Genomic DNA, 21,829 nt, shown 5'->3' on the forward strand with positions numbered 1-21,829 from the left:
CTCATCGGAGTCTTTGTATGTAAAGAGAGGGCCAGTATTGTTACCCACCTTCTGTGGAGGAAGAAGCAATTTGAGAGATATGGAACATTTTATGCCAACTTTTCACATCCATTCAGTGGCACTCACACAGTTCCTCTGGAGGGGAAATGTTTTGTCTTGCAGCGGAAGCCTCTGTGAAGCCAAATAGAAGATGAAACGATCCTCTCATCTCCAGCTCTGCCCTGGGGGAGCACTCTTCCCAGGATGGCTTAAGAGTCTGTTAATGAGAGGAAGAAAAAGAGGGAAAAAAGGCCATTTTTGCAGCAAACCAACCTGTCCTTATGGCACAGGGAGCAAAAGGCTTTAGTGACGTGGCCAGTCCTAGCAATGGAATAGAAGGAAAATGGACTTGCTGAGCAATTGGTGGATGGTTTGATGGGAAGGGACCATACTCTGGAGAGGAAAATGTCAATGGGGATCAACGCCAGGAAGTAAAAAAGTGTTTCTGAGCATTGAGGTGGCCAAACAGTCGAGTTGGTACTCCAGCTGTGAGTGCCATTTTTTGGACACTAGAATTTCTTTCCTGGCAATCATTTCTTGGGGCTGGTTCCCATTTTTTTGTGTAGGAAATCTCTGTCTGAGCCATACAATTGTGATTCTCTGAGTTCTAGTAAGTCACATGGAGGTTGGTGCCTCTGTGCATTCAGTTTTGCCTGGGTGTTCAATCATGGCCCCCTTCTCACCACAACCTGAAATTCTCCATACTCATCAGCAAGACCCATGGAGTGTATCACTTTAAGCTAATAAAAGCTTAATTGGAAATGCACAATCTTGAGTCAAAAGCACCAACATCAGTCATTGTCCTTAAATGGATATGGCTATAAATACTAAAGAGAGGAGAAGGGAAAAATCTATATGTATGTGATGCAGGACATGAGATGGTCAACACTGAAACAAGTTGTCCATGCGGCTGGGTGGGTGATGCAGGGCTCCAGCTCAGCTCCACCTTGGCCCTACAGACTTCTCATTCACTTTCTCTTCTCCCCATGCTGCAGGTGATAGGGAGACAGAGCAAGGAGCACTTCCAAAGGCTTGGTAAGAAAGCATTGGGAAGAGGAAACAGCATTTCCTGGCATTGCTCAAGGCTGATTTATGTCCTCCCAAGGATGGTGAGCACTGCATTCCCCAGCTTTAATAGCGGGGGCAGGCTCTGAAGTTCCCTCATCTGGAACACAAATGAAGGAAAGCATCGGGTTTCCCAGGACCACAACCCCACCTCCTTCAGTGGGCAATCCTCCTGCATCCCATACCCTTATATATAGGGCTTGTACCCCCATCATCATCTCTGGACCCAGCAGTGCTACAGCGATTGTCTGAAGTCCCTGCAGGCAGGGCCAGTCCTTGCAGCCTCCATAATGTGGGAGCTCCGCTCTGTAGCCTTCACCCGGGCCGTCCTGGCAGAGTTTCTGGCGACCTTGGTCTTCATCCTCTTCGGCCTGGGCTCTGCTCTGAACTGGCCCTCAGCTTCCGCCCCGAGCACCCTTCAAATCGCGTTGGCTTTTGGCTTGGCCATCGGCACGTTGGTCCAAGCCTTGGGGCACATCAGCGGAGCCCACATCAACCCGGCGGTGACGGTGGCTTGCCTCGTCGGCTCCCACGTCTCCTTCCTGCGTGCAGTCTTCTACGTGGTGGCCCAGCTCCTGGGGGCCGTGGCAGGGGCTGCCATCCTGCACGAGATCACCCCAGCCGACTCGCGGGAAGGCTTGGCCGTCAACAAGGTGAGGCTGCAGCCCATGGCGGGTGAGAGAAGGAGCTGAGAGGTTTGGGATGAAGATTGGGGAAGGCTGAGGGCTTTGGGATCAGCAAGGACCTTTATTAAACATTGGATTGGCAGGGTGAGATATAGCATGGATTCTACCAGCAGCAGGGATGAAGACAGGGCTCCAGACCGGCTCCTCTGCTTTTAGGAACTGAAAACAGAGGTGATCCAGCTGGCTGGAGAGACACCTAGGTAGGAGACAAACCCTCATCTCAGTCTTATCTCAGGCTCTATTGAGGAAGATCTTGATTCTGTGGAGATACAGGTTAGGGAAGGACATGGGTTGGGTTAGGTTGGAAGTGGATGATTCTTAATTTCCCCTCCAACCTCAGCCATTCTATGACTCTGTGACAGAATTCTATGATTCTCTCAGCTCCTCTTGCCCCAGTCCCATCCCTTCTACCACTCTTGGTGTGGGCAGGGGAAGCCTTTTCTCCCCTCTCCATTACATTGTGCCACCACCTATAGAGCATAGCTGTGCTATGAGATTCCATGGCACTGGGGATGATGAGCCTGGATTTTTTTGTCTAAGCTCCAGCTTCTCATCAGATAGCACTGTTCATTTTGTCACATCCCACTGTGGAGGGATGGCCGTCCCAGTTCCACCTGGGACAGAACATAAAAGTGCTCCAGCAATGCCACCAGGCAAAGACACAGCATTCTGCAACCCACAGCACAAGGATCTCCCTTTACAGATGTGAGGAGAATAAAGAAAATGAGGGAACACCAGGAACCACAAAAACTCCCCAGTAACATCCCAAATCCCCTTCGCACACCATGCACATTGTACACAGAGACTGAAAGAGAAAGTCAGTGCTCACTGTAACTCCCTTCTCCATGGGTAGCAGCAGCTGTGCTTCTGCAGAGGTGTCCATGCCAGCAGCATCATCATCCAGAGCTGGTGAGGAGGAGGAAGGCAGTGTGTTTCAGGAGGAAACGGGGAAATCCTTTCTCTTGCAGAAGTCAGCTGGCACTGCCAGACCCAGCTTCACTGCCAAAGAGATTGAAAGGGTTGAAAAGGAACTGAGGATTAGTCTGAACAAGACTATTTATATCGATAGGAGCTGAGGTTTAATAAGCCCAACAAAGCAGTATGAGTTCTAAGAGACTTTCAAAATACTGTTTTAAAACACAAAGCACCTGAAAGAAGAGATTTTGATTTTCTTTTCCCCTGTGGGCTGTTCGTCATGCAGCTGCTTGCACAGATCATCCTTCAAAAATTAGGGGAATATCAGAGAGAGAAGAGCGAGATCGCACTCTGTGTTTGGGCAGGAGGATGATTGCTGCTGTGCTGTGTCACTGAGCAAAGCGTTCTTGGGATCAGCATTTGGGGGGACACCCAAAGCAGGGGTGACATGGGGCAAGAACAGGCAGAGATGTGGCAGGATGGGCTGAGGGAAGAGATAGCTGCTGCCAGATCCACCTAGATCCAGATTAAAAACCTTCAAGGATTTGTGAAGTGCCAGAAACCAGAGTTGGAGGAGAGGGTACGCAACAGGCACAGCTTTGGACCAAGTCAGAGTATTTCTGTAGACAAAGAGTGGGAAGCAAGATGGGATTATTGTTTTTTTTCTGTGCCAAAATATCTCTTTTTTTAAAAAAAGCAATTCGTATATTTTTTTTTTCCAAAAGGCATTTTGCATTTCAAACAAGAGGCAAAGAGAGAAAAAAATCCTCTGGGGGAAAGAGCGGAAAAAACAATGCCCAAATGAGTGACACAAAAGCGTTTCCTTCCATGTCCATCAAACGTTGCCCACTGAGGCACTTTCCATTTTTCCTGGGAAAATTCTCCCCCTCCTCCAAAAATCTCACCCGTTTCCTCTGCCTTTCTGGGTTTCCTCTCTAAGTCTCCAGTCCAGGCACTGAATTTGCCCATTCCTGAAATGTCTTCTCCCCTTCCAGCTGCACAATGAGACGACGACGGGGCAGGCGGTCACTGTTGAGCTCTTCCTCACCTTCCAGCTCGTCCTCTGCATCTTTGCTTCCACTGATGAACGCCGGGAGGACAATGTGGGGTCTCCTGCACTGTCCATTGGCTTTTCTGTTGCTGTTGGCCATCTCCTTGGAGTGAGTAGAACGGGTTAAAGAGCAGTGCTTGGTGGAGTGTCTCTGTGTTTCTGCCAAGAGGTCTGTAACTCGTGGGGGATTTGTGACTGATGCAGTTTGTACTCATGGTTTTGAAGCAGGTACAGCAGGAAAATTCCACCAAAGCCACAGTACAACCATAGCCTGAGCTGAGCTGTTATTGGTCACGAAAAAATCCATAACCTGCTGTATCTGCTGCTCCTCAAGTCCCATTGAGAGCTCCCACAGATCCATGGGGTCTTCTATCTTGGAGCGAACTTGTTAGCAACTGTGACTCTCAAGACCATGACAAACTGTGAATTATGTAGGATGGATAGCCAGGGAAATCCCTCACAGCTAACTTTTGCAGGGAAAAAAACGCATTATCCTCCAACACTCCCAGCCTCTCAGGATTAGAACAGCAATGTTTGCATCACATCTTCCATCCTTAATGATATGCAAGCCTCTGTGGCTTGCTGTGGAATTACTTTCCTTCAATCCTCTGTGGCAAGGAGTAGCAATGTGCTCCAGGAACAGGCACGGCAGAAACGTGTTCCCATTGCAGTATACGTCACCCAACTTGCACCATGCAGACACATCAGCTTGCACCAGAGATGCACAAATGGGATTCAAGTGTGTTGACTCAAGTGCTGGAAGCTGGTAGCATTTCTTTTCCTGTAATGGGGTACACTGGGATATGAAACACTGGCTTGGAGGATGAATCATGCTAATAACACACCGGGATATATTAAAATGTGGTAAAAGGGTTTAATGCTAGCACTCAGTGTGGTGTTTCTCTGCAGATCCGTTACACTGGTTGCTCCATGAACCCAGCCAGATCCTTTGCCCCAGCTGTAATCGTTGGAGACTTTAGTGACCATTGGGTAAGAATCGTGCTCTTGGTGTTGGGTCAGTGGGATGGGCCCCCCAGGTTATCAGCATGCTTAGAAAAACAAAAAGCCAACCAGGTCCAGCATCTCAGCACCAGCTCCTGTTTAGAGGAGAGATGTAGAGATTTGCAGAAAGAGGTGGGGCTGCCGGGTGCTTAATTAGCTTATCTAAGCAAGGTGAGTTGCAACAGAAAAAGGGGTGTGTTTTGTTGACCATGACTTAACAAAAGAGATAAAACCAATGGAGAATGAACCTCTTCTCACCATCCTGGAGACCTTTCCTGGTTCCAGTTGGATCCAGGCATGTATTTTCCATCAGCTCTTTTAGGGACACTTCCAGGCATTGCCAGCTCAGCATTGAAGCTGTGGCCATGCTTAGTGGTGTCCAAGCTGGGAGCCTCTTCCTCTCCATAGGATTGTGTAAATGGGTAGGATGACATCTTCACAGCAACCCAAACCACTGTCCTGCTCACAACAGTGCTGTCATAAGTGGAGGTCTTACAGCATTCACTCTCAGAGGAGGAAGAGACAGAAGAAGGTGGGCATGTACATTCAGGCATAAAAACAAGGGAACAGACAAGAGATGACCAAGTCAAAGAGAGGGCCAGAGCAGATCTGTCTTCTGTATTTGGTCTTAACAGCAAAACAGGATGAACAAGTCCATAAGATGCCTGTAATGCTCTCAGAGACCCAGAGACCCTCTCCTCTTCATCCTCCAAGCACGGGCAGGCTTCTGCTTACCACATTCTTCTCTTTCCTTTTTCCATAGGTCTTCTGGGTGGGCCCCCTGGTTGGGGCAGCGGCTGCATCCATCATCTACAATTACATTCTCTTCCCACAATCCAAAACCTTCTCAGAGAGGCTCGCCATCTTCAAAGGCATGGAGCCAGAGGAGGACTGGGCAGAGCGCGAGGCACGGCGGCGGCAGTCAGTGGAGCTGCACTCCCCACAGACCCTGCCGAGGGGGAGGTCTGAGAAGGTATAGCCGAGCCAACCCAGGGATAGGAGAGGAGCTGAGGGAACCCCGATGATCCAAACAGTGCTTCACCTCTCTCCTCTCTCTGCTTTTATTTTGCTGGGGTCTCGTGTTGCCTCATCGTGGGGAGATGCGCTGTGATGGCCCAACTTTGCCACCCAGCTCTATGTCTGCAGGTTTTCTAACTTTAGAGGAAAGCACCGTTAAAGCAAAGCCACCAGTGCAGCAGCAGGGATGAGTACATGCTGGAGTCCCACCTTCAAGTCCCCCTCGCAGGAGGCAGTGCGCGGTGGAGCTCATTGCCCTTCTCGAGGCGCTGCAGAGAGGTGTTATTACAGGTGTTTGCTGGGTGTGGAGGTTGCCACCCGATGCCTCATTGCTTTTGAACTCTGCTCACCCTTCTCCCACTTCTTCTCGCTGCCCAGCTGTTTGGACACACTGAGAGCATTGCTCCTTGCCACACAGATCTCACAACCTGCAAGTTTTGCTGCTGCAAGGAACCCAAGCACATTTATGACCCACAGTGGAATGCAGATGCTCTTTGCTTTTGCAGACTGGAAGAGTGTCCTCGCCTTCCCTCTGACCCCACTGGGGAGCTCTTGCAACTGCTCCCTTCTGTGATGATGGGAAACCTCCTAATTTTCAACCCCAGATAATCCACAGCTTGGCTGTTCCTAGACCACCACTGTCCCTCAGCTTCAATGCTTCTTCTTTCTGCCCAGATTTTGCTTGTTTTCCTCCATTCCTATCCCACCCTGATTCGAATGAGTAATACAAAGCATTTCAGATATGAGCTTCTCTGACTCTTGCTTTCACAGATGCACCACACCAATGGCTCTTGACCATCCCATCCTTTCATCAGAACCTGGTTACAGCTACTAGAATAGTCAAAGAATTTGGGTTTGTCTTTGGGACATGCCTTAGCTCTTTTAAGCATTAAATTTAATCTCGTTTCTATTACTCAGCCTCAAAGTTATGCATTTCCCGCATGACATCCTCATGCTTCTTTCTGTTGACGACGTCTCCCTTGCATTGCACCGTCACAGAACATCACCACCTCATTAGGGATTTTTTCTGCTAAGGTTGCTAATGGAAGTATTCAACAAGATGGGCTCCAACTCCAAACCCTAGAGAAAGTTACTGATTGTTTTCCTTCTCCCACTCTTTTGACTGGAACCACCATCAAATGATGCTCTTCCTCTGTCCGCTGTTCTCTACCTGTACCCATCTCCTCCTCCTCTTGTCCCAGTGGTTCTAGTCCTCCACCTTGGTTGTTCAGCGACGAAGGAGCACTTGAATACTATTTCAAAAATAGTTTGTTTGTTTTTTTAAATAAAATCTGTATCTGTTCTTAGTCTGAGCAGTGGGAAATGAAATCGTAGAATCATAGAACCCTCAGAGTTTTAAGGAGCCACTAAAGGCCATCCAGTCCAACCCCCTTGCAGTGAACGGGGATACCTTCAACTACATCAGGTTGCCCAGGCCCTGGGCACTCATCACTGATCTCCATTCAGACATGGAGCCATTGGCCACCACTCTCAAGATTCGATCCTACAGCCAGTTGTTCATCCATCAAACTGCTTGCCCATCAAACCCATCTCTTTTCAATTTGGAGAGAAGGGTGTTGTGGGGTACGGTGTCAAAGACCTCACCAAAGTCCAGATAGATGACATCAGTGTCTCTTCCCTTGTCCATTGATGCAGTGACACCATCATAAAAGGCCACTAAGCTGAAGCCAAGCTAGCTCTCTTGTATCACCTCCCTGTCTTCCATGTTCCTTAGCCATATTCCAGGAGAATTTGCTCCAATATGCAGGTTTTTGCTTCACGAAGCTCCTGGACTTCTCCTTTCTGGTTGAGGTACCTGTAGAAGCCTTTCTTATTCTTGGCATCCCTTGGTTCAGTTCAAGCTGGACCTTGGCCTTTCTGACCCCATCCCTACACAGCCTGGCAGCTTCCTTATGCTCTTCCCACGATACCTGTCCCTATTTCTACCAACTGTGCATTTCTTCTTGCTCTCCAGTTTGACCAGCTGGTCCCAGTTCAGCCACTGCCAGGTTTCCATTCAATCACGTTTCCATTCAAACAGAGTGTAAAGTCACGTAAAAATCACCAATTATTCACGTTTAAGATTAGTTCATATTTCTGCTGCTGTTTGAAGGAAAAACATTCTATGTGTTCCAGGGAAACCCAAACACATTTACCCAGAATTTATCCTGCCAATGAGCTTCTATAGAAAGCACCATACAGCTGATTCATGATTTTTTTTTTCTTCAATGTTGAAGTTAATTACATGCCCTCAGATCCAACCATTTAATTTATTATGTACCATGACAATGTTTAAGACATATAAACTGTGAAGAGCCCTACAAATGAGTTTTAGTGTCTAATAACTCACTGTCCTCTTTCAAATAAAGTGCTTTAAATTTACTTCTACCAATGAATTTACACGTGTGTCATTATTCGGTTCACATTTCTGGTCATATAATATCTATGTGGTCATATATGTATTATGCAGCCCAGCTTCAAGCCAACAGCCTATTGATCTGCAAAAATAACAGTGAAAACACAGCCCCCATCTTCCAACTACCGACCCACCAAATAAGGACCATTCCTCCTTGAGCACCTAACTCTGCTCCCATTCCTGCCCTGGCTGGATTCAGCTCTTGGCATGCAGTGTTAACATGAAGCATTCTCACTGAACCAGATTTTCAGATGGCTAAAACAGCCTGAATCCTCTCGAGACAATCAGGCACGCAAATTTTCCCTCTCCATGCAGCTATCATTGTCTTCAATGACACTTCCAAAACTTGCACCGTCAGGAAACCAAGCCAGTCATTCCAGACTTACACCAGTGCTGTTCAAATTAGAGATCTCAGCCACCCAGAGATCAGAGCTGCCACAGACCAACCAAAACCCTCCCTAAGCTGATAACGCTTTTTGTATTAGACCTCAAGAGGAATGCTTTGGCCCAGGATTCAAAACAACCTGTGCATTCCCACCCATGAATTCATGACTCCCCACGATGAATATCTGCAATGTTCATTGCACCATAAATTAACCTTTATTAGTGTCATCACGGACTTGTGATAAATAATATGACCATGAAATCCAAACATAAATCACTGTACAAAGTGCCTCAGATCTCATTGCTTCCTATGCCCTGCCATCGCTTGTGACCACAGACCTTTTCTCCCTCTCCTGTTCTGTTGCTCCACCTGTACACTGTCATCTTGACCAGTTTTGGGGCAGCCATCCTGCAAAGCCTGTTGGCGGTCCTGGAGCTGCTCTGAGAATTTAAGGGCATTTTGGACTTTCCTCAACCACTTTCCTTGGTTGCCAGATATTCAGCTCAACCCATTTATTTAAGACATCAGTGAAGTGCCAGAATACAGTAGGTGTTCAGCAGGAAAATGTGATTTCATGTAGATACCAGTTGGACCACCACATTGCTACCCAGGGGCATGGTGACACTCTGCAACATGATGATTTTAGAATGGGAGGGAATAGCCTGAAGTTGTGCTAGATTAGGTGCAGTTCAGATATTAGGAATAATTTATTCTCCGAAGGAGATGTGATGCATTGGCACAGATTGCCCAGGGATGTGGTGAGGTCACCATCCCTAGAGGTGTTCAGGAATGATGGGATGTGGCACTTAGGGACATGGCCAGTGGGCATGGTAGGATGGGCTGGGGTTGGACTGAATGGCTTGGGTGGCTTTTTCCAACCATAAAGGTTCTATGATTCTACAAAACCTTTGGCCTGAAGAAGTGGCTGGCAACAGTGGGGGTCCATAGGCAAAGTCAAGTCCTCAGCTAATTGCTACAGTTCCAGAGAGGCCTTTCTCCCAAGACTCTACCAATGAATCTGGGTATGAGACCAGAAGCTCTGCTTCAAATTTCAGCATGGTTTTCCAGGAACGTGAGGAATCTGAAGATAGTCAGACTTTTATCCAGAGACCACTCAGTGCAAGCCTTCAGCTCCAACAGCACATCATCATGAGTCCCTTTAAGCCCCAATCAGTGTAAATTATCTGTAACTTCTTAGGGTGAGAGGTTTCTCAGTGCCTCTCGTCTGGGCCTCAGAGGCAGAACGGGGTGAAAATAATTGTTTTCTAACCAACATTTTGCTTGGCAAAGTCCCAAGCTCTTGGAGCCAGGATGCAAGGATTTCAGCTTTTAAGAGATTCCAGACGATGCTTTATTATGTTACCTGCTGCATCCTACTTGCTTTGGAGGCTGGTCTTGTTCTCCAGGTCCCTTCTGCCCTGATGCAGCCCAGACTCCTTGCAACCCTACGAGGAGACTATGTGGGCAAAGATGAGACTTCCATGGCAAATACATTTCAAGAGGAAAACCATCTCACAAATGCAGGTCTGTCTAAATCCCAGTGAGTGGCTACTGGCCTAAGAATGCGAAGTATTTACCTAGATGAGCAGAAATGCAGCCTCCCAATGTCACAGGAGCAGGTGGCTTCACTGGAAAGGGCTAGACCTGAAAATCAGGACACCAGGGTTTCAGGCCCAGCTTTCATCCTGGATGATCTGCAGAGATCTCTTTTCTAATCAGGCTTTGCTTTCCCTACTATATGTGATTATCCCCATGTGTCAATTTAATGATTATTATGATGCAAATTAATTATTAAGGATGCTGGCATTTCCATTGCAGACCAGTACCAAAGTGTTTGCATCCACTTACTTGGATGCTTTAGAGACTGCCAAGTAATTTCTCAGCGAGGAGCAGAGCAATGCTGTTATTAAGCATTAACACTATTCAGCATTTTGATGGCATCAGCCCAACTTACACACAAGGTCTTGGTTACAAGGTCTGTGACCAGCAGGGGCTGGATGGCAACTTTGCGACCACCTTGGCAAGCCAAAGTGGCACCTGCTGCATGGTGGGATGGCAGCAAGAAAGATGAGGACATCCCAAGAGTAAACCTGGCCTGCAAAGTGCTGTAGCCCATCCCTTCTGCCTGTCCCAAAATCAAGACCCAGAACTGAGTGCAGCTCAACCAACCCCAAAGCTGCCAACGTTGGACACATCCACAGCAAAGGCTCCTACAGCCAATTTTGGGTGTTGGTCGGTGGAGCTCAAGGGCTTTTTGCTCCAAAGCACCAGATTAGGTTGCTGGGGGAAGCCAAAGCCTCCAGGGAAGGAGAAGGTGGAAATGTCACTTGCCTCAGGCCAGCAAAATAATCCCTCGACTTTAAAGCAAGCACGGGCAGATTGTGAGGTAGATTAGAGAAATCCTTGAAAGCCTCATCTGAACCTGCCTGCACAGTGACACCACGGTGCAATGAGGCTTTGCCCCAACCCCACCATAGAAAGCAGCAGCCTCAGGAATAGAATGAAAAGCAAAAAAGTTTGCTTGCTCTGCTTTGAATTCCCTACCTGGGTTTATTTCATACCTTGCTGCAAGCTCCCAGAGCTGAGCCAGCAAGAAACAGCCTTTCTTTAAAAACGAACCAAGGCAAACTTTCTCCTCCAGCCATCTAATCCCAACTAATCACGGATTCCAGCAGAAGGAGTTGGTTGCTGTTGTGGCTTGCTTGTATTCCTGTGCCAGCTGGAAAGTCCTTGGTCAAAGTATGGAGCCAGGAGAGAGGGCAAGCCCAAAAACTGGGCTAGTCTGGATCTCAGCAGCACTTATAGTCCAAACTCAACTCCATGCAAGCTGATAGAATCATAGAATCACCAAGGTTGGAAAAGACCTAAAAGATCATCCAGTCCAACCGTTCACCTATTACCAACAGCTCCCACTAAACCATGTCCATGATCTGCCGGGCTTTGAGGTCTGACACAGAGCTGAACCTGCCAGAAATTGGGGCTGCTGTGGAAAAGACGAATTAATAGAAGCATGGTACAGGTTCAGAAATGCAACCAGCGACCCAGGGACGACAGGGGCTGGCACACGTATCCAGTAATGACACACACACCTCCGTGGGTGAGGCAGAGCTGCAGGGCCCCGGGCAAGGATGAGGCATGGCTGCCTTCCTCCCTTTCAAGCAATGCAAGCAGTGGGTTCAGGTCCCTGTCTGCCTCCTGCACACTGTCCCCAAGATGCCACCAAGCCATGTGGCCCTGCAATGAATTGGGATAAGTTGGCTGTGCTTTGTTTGCTTGCAGATGCCAACAAGAAGAGTGGTTGAAGCCATTCTCCTCGTGATGGCAAAGCCTCCATGTCTCTTTACCTCCTAAACCACTGGGAGAAGTGAGGTATGCGTGGCCCTGGCACGTGGGAGTCCATCTGTCAGCAGGGCCCTGTGCAACGCCTGCTTGCCCAATTCAATTACATTTGACGCATCCAAGACACTTTCAGCTCGCACAGGTTCTTTGGAGGGCATATAGAAGGGAAGAGGAAGGGAGCCTTCCCAACACCTCGTGGTCAGACATCAGAGAAGCCAAGCAGGAACACCCTGACAGAGTAACAAAAATCATAAAACCATGACAACCCTGGAAAGTCTTCAAACAACCATGGGAAAACCCATTTTGCAAGGTCTGTAGTTTGAGAAACATCCTGCATCTCTCTCTGTAAGATTTTCCCCATCATATTCAGCATTATTTCATTACATCCCCTAGTCTGGTGGGAGGACTTTCTTACTTTTGGAGGTTCTTATCCGCAATCTGGGAGGTGAGTTCAAGCTCAGTGCTGCCGGTGTTGAGCTAAAGCCACACTGTCCCCCGAAATCACCAGCCTATATCAATACACATGGCAAAACTTGGCCACCACACACAGAGAGCCGTGCTATGAGAAAGGTGGGAGGATGAGAGCAAGGTGCATCCAATCCAGGAGGAACCACAGGAGGATGGAAGGGAAGTGATGAGCAATTACTCCAACTGGAATCTGGCCAGGGTACCTTGAAAAACCAGCTTGCAAAACTTTCACCAAAACACGCCAACGGACCAGGTGCTTCTAGGATAACAGAGCTGGTTTTTCACCCGACCAGATCCCCAGGACCTGTAGAACCGGGAGGAAATGATGAGGAGGAACTGTGCTGTAAGGAGCGCTGGATCTGTGTGCTGAGCTCAGGACTCTGGGCCCAGCTGGAGGAAAAGGGCTCCTTTATTTTTGGCTCTGTAGAAGGGAATCCCTTCTGGCTTTGACCCCAAACGGAACTGGCTACATGCAAGTCTGACTGCACCCAGCAGAAGGCAGCAGTGAATGCAGTTTTTCAGCACTTTTTGAATTCAAAGAGGGATTTGAAATGCTTTTTACCAAAAATACACGTGGAGCTTTGACTGCTGTGTGCTGGAGAGTGACTATTTCTGCAGAAGCGCACTGCAGCCTTGGATATTCCCTGCATGGAGAGATCGGTTTGCCTGAGGAAAGCAATATGCAACCAATCAGCTGTGCTGAAGAACAGCAAGGTGAGCAGAGGGGAGCCCTCAAACCCATTTGAAACAAACGTAAATCCTGGCACACAACTGCAAACGAATCAAGAAGTCATTGTGAAGCGTCACCGGAGCCATTTTCTGCCTCCAAACCTCAGCCCCCAGCAGCTCCCTGCCAGCCAAGGACTTCCAGCCAGATGGATTTGGAATGGAGACCGGTGCCGTGTGAACATGAGAAGAGACATGTAAATGTGGCTTGTGTCCATGCAATGCCTGTGGCTTTGTGCTGGCATTCCCATGAGTAAAATAATTGACTTTGTTGAGCAAGAGCTTGGAAAGCAAAAAGAAAAAAAAGGACCTGAGATGACGGGGTAGGATTCACCCTCCCTGGTATTGGCACGGAGCACCACCGACTGCCAACACTGGTGAAACCCACACCCGATGCTTATCGGTCTCTGGAAGGAGCAGCAGAGTAGAAAGGCAGCAAAGGGGCTCAGAGACTGAAATCAGCCTTTCTGTTCTTGGGCCATACCATCCCCTCCAGCCCCCGTGTGGGCACTCCGGGGAAGCTCCAGTTTGACTGTGTTCCCCAAGCTCTGCCCTTGGGGTGATCACAAAACACTTGCTTTCTGACTCTGAGCTATCTTGACAGCCCGGGAGCAGCTCCAGGTGCTTAACTTTGCTTAACATTTCGTTTCTTATCTAAATCCAATGCACTTGGCCAAGCGTGGGAGCACAGCCCTGGGACAGCTCCTCCAGCCCAACAACAGCAATGGGAGTTTTCAAGCAAAGCTGCACTGTTCTTTGTGCCACGAGCACATAGAGGAAGGGAATAACAGCTACACCTCAGCTAACAAAACACTCGGCACCTGACAAGAGGTAGTAAAAGGGAAAAGCAGAGGAGGGAGCGCAGCATCGTTATGCAACCGTGTTATCTAACGACCACGGAGACACCCTATAGGGGCTCTTTGTTTGCAGAGGGAAGAAGAAAGAAATACCACCAATATCTGAGTCATTGGTTCACCAAGAGGCTCCGAAGTTATTTTCAGATGGAAACTTTTCCAGTTTCACATGATAATTTGGGAGGACTGGCTAACTCCTCGGCTCCACCCACCGCCTTGTAACACAGCTCCCTGCTGCTGTTGCATATATAGATAGGTATGGCCCTACAACTCGGTGCAGACAGAAGAGCCTGGAGACAGAGGAAACCTAAACTTTCTTCCTTCCCAGCTGCCCTCCACCCACTCCCACCATGAAGAGGGAAATATTAACTTTGGCCTTCGCTCGAGCCGTCTTCGTCGAGTTCATCTCCACTCTCATCTTCGTCTTCATCGGCCTCGGCTCAGCACTGAAGTGGCCATCTGCACTCCCCAGCATCCTGCAGATCTCGCTGGCCTTTGGCCTGGCCATTGGCACGCTGGTGCAGGCGTTCGGCCACATCAGTGGTGCCCACATCAACCCCGCTGTGACCATCGCCTTCTTCGTTGGGAATCAGATCTCCTTCCTCCGGACACTCTTCTATGTGATTGCTCAGCTGGTCGGGGCCATCGCCGGGGCTGGCATCCTCTACGGTGTGACACCAGCCAATACCCGTGGCAACCTGGCCATCAATTCGGTAAGTCTCCGACCTGGAGATGATCCACCTGAATGCTCACCTTCTGTGCAATCTTTGCTTCTCTGGCACCGGTGCCGACCTGGAGAGCCAAATCCTTGAGGATGGTTGGTCTTGGCGTGCTGTCCCGTACGCAGAGGGGATGGGAATGAGATTGGAGTAAATGCCGAGGTAGCCAGCGAGCACTGACAGATTTATTGTGTTGTGTGATGGATGGTGTGGTTTTTTTCTCCCTTAATGAGCGCTTCCTTTATCCTAAGGGCCCCAGTGAGTCACCAGCACCATTGAGCTGTTCTTGAGTGCAGCTTCTCCACCTGGAGATTAGTGTCAGGAAAGGAGCTGTGCCAGGAGACAGAGGGGGGCAGGGAGCAGAGCCCAGTCAAACCAGTGCAGGCAGTGGGGGCTCAGCAGGACCACGGGGAGCTGGGAATGGGAGTGAATGGAGGGGGTCTGTGGAGAAGAGCTGGAGCATGTGCAATGAGGAGCAATGCATGGGAGGGCACAGAGGGGCTGTGAGGGGCAGGGACTTCTCCTGGCAGAGGAGGGGATGTGGTGAGACCCTGAGACCCTGCAAGAGCAGCAAAGGAAGACAGTGTGTCCCAAACCCTGGGGGCAGTGCTGGGAAACAGCTGAAATGGGAGCAGTGGGATTACTGCTCTGCCTGATCCTGGTCTGGACCCCTCAGAGTACTACAGACACTGCAGAAGATTGGATCACTGGAATGAGGTGCCACAGTGCATCCTGCTGCCATGCAATACGTGTCCCAAATCGATCACCTTGAGGTAAAAGAAAAGAAAAAGAAAAAGGGAGAAAAAAAAAAAAAAAAAGCAAATAAAATAAAACAAGCTCAGGTCACCTGGCTTTTTCCATGCCTGACGAGGTTGAGTCCACCTCACAGCAAACATCCCTCATGCATTACTCCAGTGACATTCCCTGTTCCTCTGGCAGTGAGAGACCTTCATCTCAGCCCACACTCTTCCTCCTGTGCCCCCCTGCAGTGGCTGCTCCCCCACCTCCTGGGGAGTTCCTCCACAAAGTGTATGGGGGAATGAATCAGGTTAACATGGCTTGAAGTGAGCAAGATGGGGAGAGAAATGCAGGGAAAAAGTGGATTAAGCATGCAGGTGGGAAAACATCAAGTCCTGAGGGAGCAGACTCAAATCCACCATAAAAAGAGCTGAGAGCCCTCCCAGCCTGGCAGATGGTTAATTATTTTCATTCTCAACGACTCACAGCTCAACAACAACACAACCCCTGGCCAGGCAGTCGTGGTGGAGATGATTCTTACCTTCCAGTTGGCTGCCTGCATCTTCGCATCCACGGATAACAGGAGGAATGGCAACGTGGGCTCCCCAGCACTGTCTATTGGCCTTTCTGTCGCCGTGGGCCATTTGGTGGGGGTGAGTCCAGGGAGGGTGATGGGGCTGGCATTTCTCTGCAATGGGACTCCCCAAAATAGTCTTGTGCAGACAGCCCTGGAGGGATTTGCATTAAATAGATCTCATGGGCTCTTTCTCCATACCACGGGGGTCCCCACATCTCTGCAACAGAGGGCTGTTTCAGAATTGGGCTAGAAGGGTCCTTAAAGATCGTAGAACCATAGGATGGCTGGGTTGAAAGGGTTCTTAAAGATCACAGAACTATAGAATGGTTGGGTTGGAAGGGATCTTAAATCTCATCTAGTTCCAAGTCTCTACTGCAGGTAGGGTAAAGTCGCTCATATTTGTTAAGTTACACAGCATCCTGACCCCCATCTCCTTTCCTTACCTACAGATCTACTTCACTGGCTGCTCCATGAACCCAGCACGGTCCTTTGGGCCTGCAGTCATCGTGAGGAAGTTCAGCTCCACGCACTGGGTGAGCCTCAGCTGCACTCTGGGGTGGGCAGGGTGAGGATCCTCCGGAGCCAGGCATGAGTGACAAAGGGACTGGGCAGTAATTCCTATGGGAATATGGGACTGGAAGTTTCAAAGCTGATTCTGGAGCTGAAAGAATAAACAGAGGGAGTTTGTTCATCCCAAACAAAGAGGGAAGAGAGGAGGTCAACCCCTGGGACAGAGCAGAGATACAAGGGTAACCCTTGTTATGGAAAACATCGCATAGGGCATCACATGAGGTCAGCGCAGCACGCAGAAAAGCCCTGCTCAGGCTTTCCATTCACCCAGCAGTGCCTGCAGGCTCACCATCATCCTTCCAGAACATCACATCATTGCTCTCAAGGAGCTTGACATCTTCAGTTGAGGGGGCTTCAACACAAGAAGTCTACTGGAAGGGCTATTTGCATCTCTCCCGGGGACAGGAGATGTGGAGTAGTAGTGGATGCTGTGTGATGGCTGCATCTGGTGTGCCAGCCTCCAAGACCCGCTCTCACTCTCTCCCCTATTGCTTTCTAGGTGTTCTGGGTTGGGCCCATCCTTGGGGCTTGCCTGGCTGCTCTGCTGTACTTCTACATCCTCGTCCCCTACTGCATGAACATGTCAGACAGGGTGGCCATCGTCAAGGGCACCTATGAGTCAGAGGAGGAATGGGAAGAACAGAGAGAGGAGAGGAAGAAATCCATGGAGTTGACCCCACCATAGGAGCTAACGGAAAAACGAAGCAGTATTGGAGGAGGAAACTCCACACATGGGCTCATGTGTGCACATGAACACATCCAGCTACAGCAGACTCTTAAGCAAAAGCCTTCTAACTCAAAGGCCATCCGTGACTAAGGAGGAACGGAGCATTGCAGTGTGTGTATATAACCCCTCTACATGAGCATGAGCACTAGTAGCTCTCCCAGCTTTACTGCAGCCAACTGAGCCCAGCAAAGGAGGTTGCCCAGAGCAGCCCTCCGTGGTGATCCCACACCCAACAGCTGCACCCCTTCAAGCCCTTCAAGCTGTGAGATCTGCACAAGTCAGGGATGCCTGAGACCAAGCATTTGGCCCACGCAGGATCTCACCCCGCCTTTGGTGGCCCAGCAGATGGAAGCGCGGTGCAGACACCAGCAGAGAGGAACGACCACTTTGGGCAGGTGGGCACAGCAAGTCCCCCCAGTTCTCTCCCCATGCTGCTCATAGATGCTCTTTCACGCGTTAGTTGGTGCTGGTGCATCCTGTTTATTTGTGGCTGCAGAAAGAATGCAATTATTATTATATATACATATATATTTTTTTGATTTTTGTGTGAGTTCTTTGTAATGTCATCTATTATTTATTGTGAATAAAGGAAATTCAAATCAAACCGTGGGTGCAAGCACACTCAGATATTAAATTTTAGGAACAAAAATGGACTAAATCAGATGCAAAACATCCCAATGAGTGGCACTTGATCCCAAGCCCTGGGGCACCCAAGCCACATTGGCCATAGGGGAAGCGGAACGTCAAGGGCTGCCTTCCCCTGAGGGCACCTCCAAAAGATTGGAGCTGAAACAGAGGTTGCCTGGAGAGGTTACATCTTCAAATCATGCTAGAAGAAAGCCAGACCTGGGCAGGACCCGAGGGGGATTTGGCAACGCAGATGTCTTGGACACATGAAGCAGAAAAGCCCATCCCAAGGTCTGGTTTGATCGTATTCTTAGAATCATAGAACTGTCAAGGTTGGAAGAGACCTCTAGATCAACTAACCCAACTATCCACCTACCACCAGTATTGCCCACTAAATCGTGCTCCTTAGTACCACATCTCCACTCTCATCTTGCTGTGGGTAAAGGAGGGCGATGAGCAGGGTATAAAGGCATTGAGAATGGAGGAACAGGCAACGGTGTGGGGTGAGAGCAGACTGTGCCCAGTTCTGGGCATCTTGAAGCCCATCTGGAGGAGGGTGCAGCTGGGAGGAGCCCCGAGCAAAGCTCCTTCCCTGCTTTGACTCAGGCATGGCATTCTGCCATTCCAGTTCTCCCACACAGCTCCATGGATGCCCTGAAAAACTGACCTGCACCACTCCCCGGCCCCCTCGCCGCTGCCAAACACACCCCTTCACCCTGACCTTCACCAAGGGCCCTGCTCTTCCAGTTCTGCCACAACCTTCTGCCAAAGCATCTCAGTTCTATCCTGGGCTGCAACACGGCACGCTGCGCTGGCACTGCCCGCTCATTGCATCCACCCTGGGCAGAGCTCGACCACCACAGCCCCTCCACGTGCTGCAGGGATGAGGAGAACGATGCTTGCCTGTGTGCACCCCAATACCATTTGCAGCCTGACTGCAATAAGACAGGTTACCCCCAGCTGTATTTTAGCATGCCAAATTGTGTGCCAGCCAGGTGATGGCACTGCGTGAGCCTGAGTAGCAGCACATCCCCATGCTTTGTTTTCCTTTGCCACCCCCACATTCTCTGTAGGAGGGGGAGATGCCAAGCAGGAGGAGAAAAGGAAGGGGAAGAGACTTCAGATCAGTGGCAAGAAGCAAAACCACAGTGACCATGTGAAAGATGAGGCCATGGAAGCACCCAGTGCTCGTGGAAGCAGGTTGGCATCCCCAGAGCTGCAGCACACAGCCTCTGAACCCTGAGGATGTAGGGATCATCCCTGTCCATCACTCCTTGCTTTACTGCTCCAGATCCCATCCACCTTTACGCTGAAAAGAGACACAGCATTGCTCTGGCAGACCACACACCCCTTCCCATAGTGGGGAAGGGCAGGAGGGGATTGTACCCGCTGAGGAGCTGACCCCACAGCAGCAGTGACAAGTGATCTCAACAGGGAGAAGCCCAGCCCGGGTGTGAGCCCTCCATGGGATGAATCAGAGGATTCTGAAGCAGCAGCCCGGTGTCAGCACTAAAATCACCCAGAGCACAGATGGGAAACACGAGTGGGATGGCCCCACGCAGGGCTGGGGGCAGGTGGAAGGTGGGCACTGGAGGTGGAGACCCTTCCCTACTTCATAGGAGAGACTGGTCTCTGCTAAGCCAGAGGGAATACAGGACATGGGTGATGCCAGCAGCGTCCCCTCGCAGGGGAATGCCTCACATCCTTTCCAATGGTCTGTGCTGCATTAAATCTGGGCAGAGGTTGCATTGAATGCATCCAACAGACTCCAGGGTGGGCTCAGGGCTCATTCCCGGTCCCAAACAGAAACCCTGAGATCCCCCCACCTGCTCTCACCCATCCATGGGTGGAAACAATGCTTTAAAACATGTGAAAGATGGATTTTTGTTTGTCCTCCTTCCCCCAGCTCCACTCTCCCCTCCCCCCAGCATTCACAGTTTGTCCCTGCTTTTAATGGGATTATTACACCCAAACACCTTCCAGGGTTTTCTGCACCCCTTTGCAAAAATCTCCATTTCACGGAAAACAACAATTTCAGCAACTTCTTAAGGGCTGGGATAATCCCTGCACGTTTGGAACCAGATTTACCTGTCGTGCCTATTATGGGCTGCGTTACGCAGACGATAACACAACTGTGGCTGTGCCACACTCGTTCCCCAGCTCTGCCAGAAACAGGAATTTCAGTGTCGGGAACAATATCCCCACTCTTACATTGACTGCATCTCCTTGTGGCCAGGCACGGTGCTTAGCAGTCAGCCACAGTGGTGGTTTCCATTATCAGCTGTCTGGGTTTTAAGAACACATAGATATACAGTCAAGCAAAACACATAAATACACCCCGACACGCCGTTCTCGTTCACATGTGCCGTAATTAAGGGGTGGGAATTTGGATGCAGTTATTTCCTAAATGTACCTACAAGCAGTTTTTTCACACTAAGAAGATTATGCAGGTTGTTTCTCATCCTTGAGCATCTCTTCCATTGGTCGGTAGTTACTGCAAAGCTTCCAGGATTTCATGCTTTTCTGGCAGGGAGGAAATACTCAGCCATTTTCACATGTTGTGACAGCTCAAACCTTACGTGTTTATGTGCACCAGCGGCCTTTATTCTGTGCAAAGAAGGTCTGCAGAGGCTGTTTGTGAATCACTTGGTGTCCATCAGGCTGTTGAAAGGGCAGGGGTGGACCAAGTGCTTGAGAAACAGTGAGATCCAATGGGAATATCTCAAGCAACCAAAGGTTTTCAATGTGTTGCATGGGGCTGAAGCACAGAGGAGGCTTCAACGGGACAGTCCCTGCTCACTCCAACACCACCCAGGTGAAAAGTGCTGATGTTTGGGATTGTGTCCCTTCTGAGAGTGGGCTGCTCTGCAGCCCTCAATGCTTTGCTTACAGCTGTGGTTTCCAGCTTCACAGGGAAAGCATAAGGCTGTTTTTCAGCTGGAGAGCAAAGCAGAATGCTGCTGGTTGGAAAGAAGATGATGGGTGAAAAAAGGCAGAATGACGCAGCGCTGCAGAGATATTGCGACACTGAGTGCTGCCAGACAGTCAGAGCAGCACAGGACAGCAGAGTCCCCTCCAGGAGCAGTGCCACTGCTTTGCTGCAGAGCACAGAGCACCCAGAGACCAAGGTAGGATCTCCACAAACCACCAACAAGCAGAGACATCCTCCCTCTGCATTAGGAGATACCCAAGGCTCGCAAATAAATAGAAAACTTCCAGTGCATCCTGCAAGGATTGTGCAGAAAACCTGCGTGCAGGCATGGCACAAGCTGGCATGGGTGTTGGCATGAGTCATGGCACAACCCGTACTAGCACCCATCTCCTGCTGGGCACAGAATCCAACCTCCCCTCCCACTCAGCCCCTGCCCAGCCCATGGATGCTGAAGTGCTGCTTTGTTCCAAGACAACAGAGAGCTCACAGCCACCCTTCCTGTTGTCAACAGGCAGCACCCCAGCTCCACAGCCTCCGCCTGAATATCAGATGCTGCCATTTGTGTTTGGGTTGCTGGCCACATACCAGGGTTTGTCTGGGGTTGGACAGAGCTGAGCAAGCAAGCACTTTGAGTCAGGTTGTGGTGGATGTGGGGCACTGGGGGCCTGCTTGGTCCTCGCTGCTTCCAGCAGTATGCCTAGTCCTTGTGATTGCATGGGTGCGATGAGGACGTGCACTAGCACTGGAAATACAGGTAGATATGAGTACTGCACCTTAAAACACCTGCAATTATGGAAAAGTTTGGAAGGACTGAAGGGAACCTACACTCAGGAGGGGAGTAAACTCTTGCAAAGGGCTGACAACAGCAGGACTAGGGGAAATGGATCCAAGTTGAAGGAGGGAAGATTTAGGTTGGATGTTAGGGGGAAGTTCTTTACAAGGAGAGTGGTTAGGCCCTGGAACGGGCTGCCCAGGG

At 49.7% G+C, this 21,829-nt stretch overlaps 2 protein-coding genes across 2 annotated transcripts; both read left to right on the top strand.

Annotated features, from left to right (window-relative positions):
- The first annotated feature begins 1,297 nt into the window (after positions 1–1,297).
- AQP2 (aquaporin 2) lies at positions 1,298–8,163 on the top strand. The gene is made up of 4 exons (XM_052702913.1): positions 1,298–1,757; positions 3,701–3,865; positions 4,666–4,746; positions 5,522–8,163. Exons 1-4 carry the CDS (start codon positions 1,395–1,397, stop codon positions 5,735–5,737), a joined length of 825 nt encoding a protein of 274 aa, XP_052558873.1. The 5' UTR covers positions 1,298–1,394; the 3' UTR covers positions 5,738–8,163.
- Positions 8,164–13,812: 5,649 nt separating this feature from the next.
- On the top strand, positions 13,813–17,898 carry AQP5 (aquaporin 5). Its single transcript, XM_052702919.1, has 4 exons — positions 13,813–14,676; positions 15,909–16,073; positions 16,447–16,530; positions 17,067–17,898. Exons 1-4 carry the CDS (start codon positions 14,314–14,316, stop codon positions 17,250–17,252), a joined length of 798 nt encoding a protein of 265 aa, XP_052558879.1. The 5' UTR covers positions 13,813–14,313; the 3' UTR covers positions 17,253–17,898.
- The last annotated feature ends 3,931 nt before the right edge of the window (positions 17,899–21,829 follow it).

This window comes from Tympanuchus pallidicinctus, unplaced genomic scaffold (assembly GCF_026119805.1).
Source record: "Tympanuchus pallidicinctus isolate F22 unplaced genomic scaffold, pur_lepc_1.0 scaffold47, whole genome shotgun sequence".
NCBI lineage: Eukaryota > Metazoa > Chordata > Aves > Galliformes > Phasianidae > Tympanuchus > Tympanuchus pallidicinctus.